General features: G+C 39.5%; 1 protein-coding gene across 1 annotated transcript; it reads right to left on the bottom strand.

Annotated features, from left to right (window-relative positions):
• Positions 1 to 2650: 2650 nt before the first annotated feature.
• Positions 2651 to 5287, bottom strand: LOC118847267 (protein argonaute-2-like). The gene is made up of 3 exons (XM_036755778.1): positions 5209 to 5287; positions 2989 to 3246; positions 2651 to 2916 (listed from the first exon to the last, which is right to left on the bottom strand). Exons 1-3 carry the CDS (start codon positions 5285 to 5287, stop codon positions 2651 to 2653), a joined length of 603 nt encoding a protein of 200 aa, XP_036611673.1.
• Positions 5288 to 11525: the final 6238 nt, after the last annotated feature.

Here is an 11525-nt window from a genome sequence, read left to right as displayed (position 1 = left end):
AATTTTAATTTCATTTTTGTAAGATTTTGAGCTCCAAATTTTTCTACCTCAGACCCTTCCCATTGACACCCCAAGTCAGCAGGCAATCAGATATGGCCTCTACCTATACATTCCTATTCAATGTATTTTCCCAATAGGCACCTTGTAAAAGAAGCATCAGAACAAAAGATAAAAACCATTAGAACAAAAACACAAACAGAAAAAGTCAAAAGATTCTGCTTCAAAATGCACCCAGAATACATAGTTCTTTTTCGGGATGGGACAGCACTTTCCACCTTGAATCTTTTGCAGTTTTCTAGAATCATTGTATTGCTGAGAAGAGGTAAGTCTCTCTTATTTGATCATTGTGCAATGTTGCTCTTACTGGGTACAAAGTTCTCTGGGTTCACATCACTTTACTCAACATCAGTTCATGTTAATCTTCCCTGTTCTTTTCTGAAATCTGTCTACTCATTATATCTTTTAAAATAATAGTGTTCCATTACACTCACATACCACAACTTCTTCAAACATTCCCCAACTGATATGCATCTCCACAATGTACAATTATTTGCTACCACAAAAAGAGCTGCTGTAAATGTTTTTGTACACGTATGTGAATGGCATGTATTCTTATATATTTGACTCCGTTTTCTATAAATTTGAGAAATGAAGCCTTTATCAGAGACAGTTTATTTGCCAGCTGTCTACTTTCTTTTTAATCTTGGTTACATTGGATTGGTTTATGCAAAATCTATTAATTCAATATAATCAAAATAATGTATTTTGCATTTCATAAGTGTCCCTTTGTGTTGTTTGGTCATGAAATTGTTACTCAGCAAGCTTCTCCTTTCAGAACTTGGATACTATAGCAATTCATGCATATGTGTTCCCTATTGACATCACTTCATTGTTATATACTGTTTGTCTGTTGACCTGCTTTTTCTTGAATTCGGCTGTAATATTTCATGGAGTTTTTATTTTTGGATCACTTTCTTGAGGTGATCAGTGGATTTTACGATGTATATTTTCCTCTCTGGTTCCAAGATACTAAGACAGCTTTCTTTCATAATTTCTTAAACCTTGGCAGCATTCTCCCCTCTACCCTCTCTGCTCTGAAGTTTCTTCTCCTTGTTTGCCTTGCTGTCTATCATGGTATTCATTTTATATCTCACCTATTAACTCCCTTGTTACATAAAATCAAAATCGTGTTTCAAGTGCCTGTGTCCCTTTGGTGTATAGAGCCTACCTTCACACAGGAAGAGAAAACCTGCACCTGAGGGAGGCTTCCATAGGCAAAATTGTCCTCCTCCCTATGAAAGTAATTAAACCATTACTTGATTCCCAACACAGCTGCCTCTTGCCTAGTCTGTTACACTCTGGGTATTCCCAGGTTAAAGACCACTGTACCTTGGACTACATTTTAAACTCTTTTGACATATGTAGTTGAATGATGTCTCCCCCATGAAACTGTCAACTTCTTGAGAGCAGAGATTTCTGGTTTTGGGGTATTTTTCTTTATTTTCTGCCTTTTTCTATATGGAAGTTTTGGCCACAGTGTCTGACACCATTGTAGGCATGTACTAAATGCTCATTGACTTAACAGTCCTTTGGGGCATCATCACATTTGCTCTTAGGTTTTTACCTCTGTTCAGTAATATAGGAAATATAGGAACATCAGACTCTATTCCAAGGAAATGATTAAAGATTGTACAGGAGTTTGAGGAACTGTGAACATTCTTCTCTTTTATATCCCTCAAGTAATATGAACTTTACAGGGGCTCAAAAATATTTGTTATATGCATGGATACCAACCTTCAACAAGGTGAAGTTTGGGGACTCAGGACGAAGCCACTAAATCTCGGTCAGTGCTGTGCATCTAGAGAATGATCTGGAATCAGTCCATCACTGAGTAGCTGGGGAACATACTCCTGTCCCTATGTGGGGAACCCAGTATGCTGATAGTTGAGAGATGCCATAAAGTGAAGCAGGAGTCAATTTTAATTATTATTGCATTTATTGGTATTGTAAAGACATGATGGAGTAGATCAAGAGCCATGGCCCAATTTCCAGGTCCACATGAGGACTTCAAGGGTGCCTCCTGAATGTGCATCTTCCTTTTTATACACTGAAAGAAGAAAGGAAGAGGTTTAGAGGACATTCACTGTGCTTGAGTTGGTCCCTTGGCTAATGGCAATGACAAAGTCATGCACTACTGAAATTTAAAAACAAAACAAAACAAAATTTGCTAGGACACCCTGGGCGTGGATAAGGATAAGTGGAATAACGGGGAGTGGAAAAAGAATAGATGAAGTTTTGATATCTCTCCCTCTCCCTCCTATCCTCCCTCCCCTTCTTTCCACCTCTCACTACTTCCCCCTCTATATCTTTATCTCTGATTTTGTCTGCCTCTCATTTTCTCTGTCTCTTTGCTTCTTTGTCTCTCTTAGTCTCCATCAGGGGAAATGGTGCAGAGATAATCACAGATGAGCAAATAGTCAGGAAGAAAAAGGAGCGATGAAGAGTCAGGATAATAGAAAAGGGGAAAGGCTCTAAGAAATTTTGGGACACATTTGATGTCAGTTTCCAGCCAGTATATAATAAGAAATGGACATTGGTTCACTGAGACAAACAATGAAATACCTTAGGGTGGGGAGAGTGGATGACGTCTTTACTGTGCACCTCGCTGCTGGCCACCTGGACTACCTCCCTGCTGGCCAACTTGTTGACCTCCTTGCTGACCACCTTGTTGACCGCCCTGCTGTCCACCTGGGAGTCCTCCCTGCTGGCCACCTTGACTGCCTCCCTGCTGGCCACCTGGACGACCTCCTTGTTGACCACCTGCTTGACCTCCTTGCTGACCACCTTGTTGACCTCCTTGCTGACCACCTCGTTGACCTCCTTGTTGTCCACCTTGACGGCTTCCCTGCTGGCCACCTTGACGGACTCCCAGCTGGCCAACTTGTTGACCTCCTTGCTGACCACCTTGTTGACCTACTTGTTGACCACCTTGTTGACCGCCTTGCTGTCCACCTGGGCGTCCTCCCTGCTGGCCACCTTGACTGCCTCCCTGCTGGCCACTTGGACGACCTGCTTGTTGACCACCTGCTTGACCTCCTTGCTGACTACCTTGTTGACCTCCCTGCTGTCCACCTGGAGGCCCACCTTTTTGGTTACCACCTTGTTGCTGGCCAGGGTTCTGATCATTCTGGTTGGAGTCGTTTGGTGCTTGTACAGCTACTGGACCTTCTGAATTTTGTTCATCTTCTAAGGGGAGACAGAACAATTATAGAAAAATTACATGAAGAAAAAGTCCTGACACCTTAAAGATAATCTACTGGAACTCTTTCATTTAGTAATTAGAAAACTGGAGGAATTCAAGGAACATGGTCCACAAGCTTTAATAACCAGTTACCTTTGTGCTAGGCACTGTGACTTACTCAAGGTCATACTGGCCGTTTAGTTTAAGTCTTTCGACCTAGTAACATAACATGTTGCCTTTCCCTAGAGAGCTAGCCTTAGAGTCAAGGAAGTTGGGTTCAGGTCATTGCTTTCACACTCCTAGCCAAATATGCTAGAGGAAAAGTCATTTAAAGTCTCTGACCCTGACTATCTTCATCTGGAAAATGGTGATGAGAATCTCACTGAGAGGCAGAATGACATAATAGGTTGAAATTTAGCCTGAGACTCAAAAATCCTGGGTTCAGAGTCTTCCTCAGACACCTAGTTGTCATATAAACATAGGCAAATTGTCCTTACCACCTCAGTACTCCAAGAAACTCTCTTAAGACATTAAATTGTTGAGCAGGAGGAGATTGATCTGCATTGGGAGGAGTTTCAGGTTTGCTCTCCACTGAATTTTGATCTCATGCATTGATTACAGGTATTTCTGAGACAGGTACAGCACTGATGCGCCCTAAGATTCCAGAGGTCCCATATGGTGGACAAAAATACATTGCTCCACTGAGGCTAACTCTGTATGTTGCAAACACTTCTGATTAAAAAAATAATAAAATCCCATTCCAACAGCTTAATTTTGTTGGGTGGAATGCCAATTATTTATATATTAGGACACGTTTAGATAACGTTTTGAGAATGAGGATATCTCTTCAATGAGAAAAAATTCTTTGTTGTGTCATCTCTATTTAGATTATCAGCTCCATGAAGGCACTGACTCCTTCCTTGTAATTTTGCTTTGTGGATTTTATTTTGCAGGCCCAGCAATCAGTGCTTGTTGAGTGACTGATTACGGATATTCTGAAGATGTACCTTTCTGCTGACCTGGAACAAAGGGCCTGATGGCTGAGGAGGAATTCACAACTCATTAGGGGACAGTTTACTCTCTGCCTAAGCAGCCCCATCTCAGAGAGATCATCTGTACTTTGCAAGAATTGAATAAAGACATTGAGAAGAAGGGAGGAGTCCATGCAATAAAGGAAAGAATTGAACTGTGTGTCTATACACTGTCAAAGTCTGAAGGGAAAAAAAGATAAATTCAATCATCTGATTGTTTCTGAGTGTACAGATATTACTTGCTCCATTAGTGGAAACATTTCATTAAAGGTAGAATTTTTTTCTTCTCTTATCCATATTTGTTGCCTATCTGTTCAATTCAATTCCTTAAGTTTATATTAAGTGCTTATGATGTGACAGTCACTTTGTTAGGTTCTGAGTGTACAAAAAAAGAGAAAAAAAACAGCTACTGATGTTGAAGAATTTGACTTCTATTTGGAAATACAAAAGATATATAGAAAATAAAATGCAAAACATGTAGAAAATAATATTTTCTTAGGTGGAGGAGATGTATGCACAGGGATTCCCAGTAGGACAAGACAGAAACAGAAATTTAACAGAAGCTAGGAATTGTAAGAGGTAGAAATGAGTATCAAATGTTTTTCATGTGGGGGAGACAGCCGGAAAAAAGTACGGAAGGATAAAATGTTGTGCATGTGGAAGAGCAAGATGTGTAGATGAGTGAAGCAAACAAGAAAGTAGGTTTAATGAATAGTTTGGGTTTGGCTTCAAACCCACGATTGACGCCAGATTTGATGAGTCAACAGAACATGGAAAAGGAGAATACCACCTCCTCTTTATCGAACTCTAGGAAGGCAAAATTACCTAAATTACTGAGGATGGTTAATTCCAAATGACCTCAATTGAATGATACCCTGGCCACAACCCCCAACAACCTCCTAACAAGATCAAAGATGTTTTGTGTCCCATACTTACGTTCATCTGAAAAGTGAGCAGAGCTCAGGCCCAACAGGACCAATGAGAAAAGGAGCAATAACCACTTGGGAGCAGCCATGGTGTTGATGTTGCCTGTACTGCAAGGATCAAGGGAAGGTGCTCTTATAAAGACCTCAGAAAACAATATCCTCATTGAAACATCACACTCATTGCCTGTTCTGAAGGCATTTTTCACATCCAGATCATCCTCATCTTTAAGTTTTGGTTGGATTTATTTTGAGGGCTGGCAAAACTCCTGCCCCCAAAGAACTGCCAAATATAAATTTGCCAAAGCCCTGCAAGTCACCTTGCCCATAAAGGCCAAATATAATATTGTGATTACAATGATGGGTAGTCTTCCACGTTGTGATTGCCCTCCCATACAGAGAGCCAGACTCCTCAAGGGTGTTTTGATATCCTGTATTGAGAAGGCTATTTAAATGTCATTGACTTGGGTTCTTTCACTACCTTTCTTGAAGTGCAGGGGATGAGCCATAGGGTCAATACACAATGGAAGGATAAAATAACGGAAATGAAATAACAAGATACATATACTGTACAGGAAACCTCCTGCTCCATCCGCTCCTATGAGAAGCTACATAAACATCAAAAACTGTACTCTTTGGTCACATGAAGATACCAGGCTTTATGGGACCAGCTACCATACATCTCTCCATCATTCCTTCTCAAATTTCTGAAATATTTCCCAAAACTTAACTAGGTATTTTATACTCCAAACCCATTCTTCCCCAAAGCTAATCTATCCTGTCATCCTTCTTCCAAATATTCTGCTCACCAAATCTTTCTAATCAGGAATTACTACTGTAAGTGAAGAGGGTTTCCCTCTGTCATTTCCTTTTGATATCCCATCGACAATTGACTCAGTCCATTCCCTTCCCAGATTCATTAGCTCATACGAACTCGTTCATAGACTTAAAGTGGAAATGCATTTAAAGGCCATATGGTCCAATCCCCTCATTTTCCATATAAAGAACATGAACCTGAGTAGGTGAGCTAAATTGTCCACGGTCAGAAAGTATATAGCAAAGGCAGGGTGCCAACACTTATCTATCAGTTTCTCTATTGAGGGAGAAATGATTCATCACTTATCATCCAAAATTGAGACTGATCATTGCAATTAAGCACAATTGGGATTTTTATTGACAGTACCATAGTCATTGTACATACTGTTCTCCTAGTTCAGCTGATTTCCCTCTACATTAGTCCACAAAATTTTTCCTGTTTCACTGAATTTATCATAGTCATCCTATCTGATAATTCAATACATAGTTCATCATATTTATATGATCAAAATTTGTTCTGCTATCCTCTAGCAGATTGACATTTATATCACTTCAAGTGTTATTTTCTAAAATTAAAAATAAAGTTATAAGTAGCTTTTTATATATAGGATTGTTCCTTCTGAATTTGACCTTGTTGACCTATATGCTAAGTAGTGAGACTGAGAAAATGGATATAAACAAGTTATTAAGTACTCCTTGTTAATTCCAAATTATTTTGGGAAAATATGTGGACAGATTCCCAGCTTGACTGAAACTGCATACATGTTTGCGTCTTCCTGGTGTTATTGAGTCCATTCAGATGTGTCTGACTCCTTATGATCCCATTTGGATTTTTCTTGGCAAACATACTGGAGACGTTTTCCCTTTCCTTCTCCAGCTCTTTATACAGATGAAGAACTGACTTGCCCAGGATGACAAAGATAGTAAGAGTTTGAGGCCAGAACTGACCTCGTGAAGATGAGTCTTTCCGATTCTAATCCCCAGCACACTATGCACTGTACCACTTTAATGCCTATTTTACAGCAAAATTAAACTCTATCCATCTTTAAATATTTTCTTGTTTGAGAATTATAACTTCAGGGTTGCTTCATTTACAATCATATTATAATTGATAATTACAAACAAGCTTTACCGTGGTTTTAGATGATTTGAAATTTTTGGAAGAAATAATCAGTTTCATATTCTGGGAGACTAGGCTTTTGTTAATTTCTATACTATTTTGGTCTTTTATCTTTTTGATTCTCTGTTCAAAGGGATGCCCTACTGGGCAAGGGAATGGTGAGATTAATTTGGAAAATAGATTGCTCACTAACAAAACCTGTAGATGCATACATTTTTTTTAAATTTTATCTTTTTATTTAATATTTTAGCTTTAACACTGATTTCCACAATATTTTGAGTTACAAATTTTCTCCCCATTTCTACTCTCCCACCATTGTAAGACAGCATATATTCTGATTGCCTTATTCCCCGGTCAGCCCTTCCTTCATTCACTCCATTCCACCCCCATCCCCTTTCCTTTTAACTTTTGTAGGGCGGGATAGATTTCTGTGCACCATTCCCTACATACCTTGTTTCCCAGATGCATACAAAAACAAATGTTTTTGAGCATATGCTTTTAAAGCTTCGATTTTCAAATCCTCTCTTCTTCCCTTCCCACCCACCCTCCTTAAGAAGGCAAGCAATTCAACATAGGTCACTCATATATCGTTATGTAAAACAGTTTCACAATACTCATGTTATGAAAGACTAACTGTATTTTCTTCCATGCTATCCTGTCTCCCATTATTCAACTTTCTCCCTTGACACGGTCCCTTTTCAAAACTGTTTGCTTTGGATCATCCCCTACACCATCTACCCTCCCTTCTGTCGTGCCCACTTTTTATCCCCTTCCCCTTACTTTCCTGTGGAGTAAGATGCCTCATTGAGTGTGTATGTTATTCCCTCCTCAAGTGAAATCCAATGAGAGCAACATTCACTCATTCCCCCTCACCTGCCCCTCTTCCCTTCCAGTAGAACTGCTATTTCTTGCCACTTTTCTGTGTGAGATAATTTACCCCATTCTATCTCTCCCTTTCTACTTCTCTCAATCTATTCCTCTCTCACCCCTTAATTTTATTTTATATTTTTAGTTATCATCCCTTCATATTCAACACACCCTGTGCCCTCTCTCTCTCTCCCTCTCTCTCTCTCTCTCACACTCTCTCTCTCTCTCTCTATATATATATATATATATATATATATATATATACATATATATATATATATATATATATATATATGTATATATATGTATGCGTATATTCCCTTCAACTCCCCTAATACTGAGAAAGGTCTCAGGAATTACACATATCACATATGTAAAAACAAATTGTTCAACTTTAGTAAGTCCCTTATGAATTCTCTTTCTTGTTTACCTTGTCATGCTTCTCTTGATTCATGTATTTTAAAGTCAAATTTTCTATTCAGCTCTGGTCTTTTCACTGAGAAAGCTTAAAAGTCCTCTATTTTCATGAAAATTCATATTTTGCCTTGGAGCATGATACTCAGTTTTGGTAGGTAGGTGATTCTTGGTTTTAATCCTCACTCCTTTGACCTTCAGATTATCATATTCTGGCCCGTTGATCCCTTAATGTAGAAGCTGCTAGATCTTGTGTTATCCTGATTGTGTTTCCACAATATTCAAATTGTTTGTTTCTGGCTGCTTTCAATAATGTTTCCTTGACCTACAAACTCTGGAATTTCGTGACCATATTCCTAGGAGTTTTCTTTTTGGGATCTTTTTCAGGAGGCAATTGGTGGATTCTTTCAATTTCTATTTTACCCTCTGGTTCCACAATACACATCCAGTTTTTCTTGAAAATTTCTTCAAAGATGATGGGTAGGCTTTTTTTTTTGATCATACCTTTCAGGTAGTCCAATAATTTTTAAATTATCTCTCCTGGATCTATTCTCCAGGTCAGTGGTTTTTCCAATGAGTTATTTCACATGGTCTTCCATTTTTTCATTCCTTTGGTTCTGTTCTATACTATCTTGATTTCCCATAAATTCACACGCTTCCACTTGCTCCAATCTAATTTTTAAGTTGGTATTTCCTTCAGTGGTCTTTTGGGCCTCCTTTTCCATTTGGCTAATTCTTTCTTTCAAGGCATTCTTCTCCTCATTGATTTTTGTAGCTCTTTTGCCATTTGGGTTATTCTTTTTGCAAGGTGTTATTTTCTTCAGTATTTTGGGGGCCTCTTTCAGCAAGTCATTGACTTATGATTCATGGTTTCTTGCATCACTCTCATTTTTCTTACCAATTTTTCCTCTACTTCTCTAACTTACTTGTCCAAATCCTTTTTGAGCTCTTCCATGGCCTGACACCAATTCATATTTTTCTTGGAGGCTTTTGATGTAGGCTCTTTGACTTTGTTGACTTCTTCTAGGTGTATGTTTTCATCTTCTTGTCACCAAAAATGATTCTAGAGTTTGAGGCTGAGTCTGAGTCTGTATCCTTTTTCACTGCCTGTCCGTTTTCCCAGCCAATTACTTGACCTTTGAGCTTTTTGTCAGGATATGACTGCTTTTAGAGTAGAGAGTGCTTTGTCTAAAGCTTGAGGGACTGTGTTGCTCTTTTCAGAGCTACTTCTATTCCCCTGAAACTGCAAGCTCTGCCACAGCAGCGCTCCTCCTCCCCCAAGAACCAAACCAGGATTCTGACCCAGATCCAAGCAGGAAAAAGCAAGCCCTGCACTGTAGCTCTGCTCTGCCACTTGATTCCTCCCACTGTTTGAGCCAGGGGCTCTGAAAGCAGCTGATGCTGGAACTCCACTGCCGTGCCACCTCTGTAACCCTTAAGCCTGGTGGCTGCATGGCTCTCTAACTCGATCTAGCATTTTGCCCACTAGCCTGCTCCCTGGTCTTTGGCGTTTGTGGGTTGAGAAGTCTGGTAATTGCCACAGCTCAATGATTCAGGGAATAACGTCTGCTCTCGTTAAGTCCTCTTCTGGTCTTTCTTGGTGCTGCCCACCCTGGGCTGTGCTTTGCTCATAGTACAGTGTGATATACCCTTCCCAGTGACGTTGTAGGCCATCCTGGGTTGGAGACCTGCTCTGCTATGCTATGTTTGTGGTTCTGCAGCTCTAGAATTTGTTCAAAGCCACTTTTATAGGTGTTTGGAAGGATTTGGGGGAGAGCTTAATCAAGTGCCCGCTTTCCAGCTGCCACTTTGACTCCACCAATTATGCTCAATTTTGCTGGGTAGGTGATCCTTGCTTGTAGTTCAAGCTCCTTTGCCTTTTGGAATATCTTTTTCCAATGTGGTGGACCTTGTAAAGTAGAAGCTGAAAGATCCTGGGAGATGCTGACTGGAGTTCCACAATATTTGAATTATTTCTTTCTGGCTGCTTGCAGTAATTTGCTCCTTAATATGATAATTCTGGTACTTGACTATAATTTTTCTTAGAGTTTTCAATTTGGGATCACTTTTGGGGGTGATTGATTGATTCTTCACTGCTTTCTTTGCCCTCTGATTCTAGGACATCAGGGCACTTATCCTTGATGATTTCTTGGAAGATTCTGTCCAGGCTCTTGTTTTCATAATGGCTTTCTGGTAGACCAACAATTCTTACATTGTCTCTCCCAGGCTTATTTTCCTGGTCAGTTGTTTTTTCAATCAGATATCTCACAGTTTCTTTGTTTTTTTTTTCATTCTTTAGGTTTTGTTTGACTTATTCTTGATGCCTCATAGAATCATAAGTTTCTATATGCTCAATTCTAATTTTCAATTAATTGGTATCTTCATTTTGCTTCAGTTTCTCCTTTTCTATTTTGGTAATTTTGCTTTTCGGGGCATCATTTTCTCTAATTCGATTTTGAATCTGCTTAGCCATTTCTCCAATTTTACTTTTTAAAGATTTGTTCTCATCAGTGTGATTTTTTCCATTTTTTACTTCTCCAATTTGGTTTTTCAAATCGTCCTTGAGCTTTCCCAGAAATGCTTTTTGGTCTTGAGATCAATTAACCTTCCCTTTTGAGGTTTCAGATGTGGATATGTTGTCCATGCCGTCCTCCTCCTAATTGGTATTTTGATCTTCTCTGTTTCCATAATAAGAATTAATAGTCCTCAGTTTGATTGAGTGGTTATTCTTGTTGCTTAACATTTTTCCTGGTTTTAAAGTGGATATCTGCTTCTGGGGCTCAGGGGCCTCTGTCCCAGACTTCATCTTCTGGGAATTGTAGGCTTACTTATTGGATTTGTGTGCTATGTCCTCTGGTTTCATGCAGTATAGGGGAGGGTTGGTCTCAGCCATTGTCTGTTCTAGAGTCTGCCACTTCCCCTGGCTGTGAGAAGTCACCTCCGGTTTCCGGGTGTTGACCCTTGCTGGCTCCCCTGACCTGGGCCCTGGAATTTCCCACTTTTTGGCATGTGAATGCCCACTTCTGGCTCATCTCTTTCAGGTTTTCTCCCATTGGGATATTATCTATGTGAAATGGAGGGATGAGAGTCATTTAATTTCATCATCATGTGTC

Source organism: Trichosurus vulpecula, chromosome 4 (genome assembly GCF_011100635.1).
Source record: "Trichosurus vulpecula isolate mTriVul1 chromosome 4, mTriVul1.pri, whole genome shotgun sequence".
Classification (NCBI taxonomy): Eukaryota; Metazoa; Chordata; class Mammalia; order Diprotodontia; family Phalangeridae; genus Trichosurus; species Trichosurus vulpecula.
This window is presented reverse-complemented; position numbering and strand designations above follow the sequence as displayed.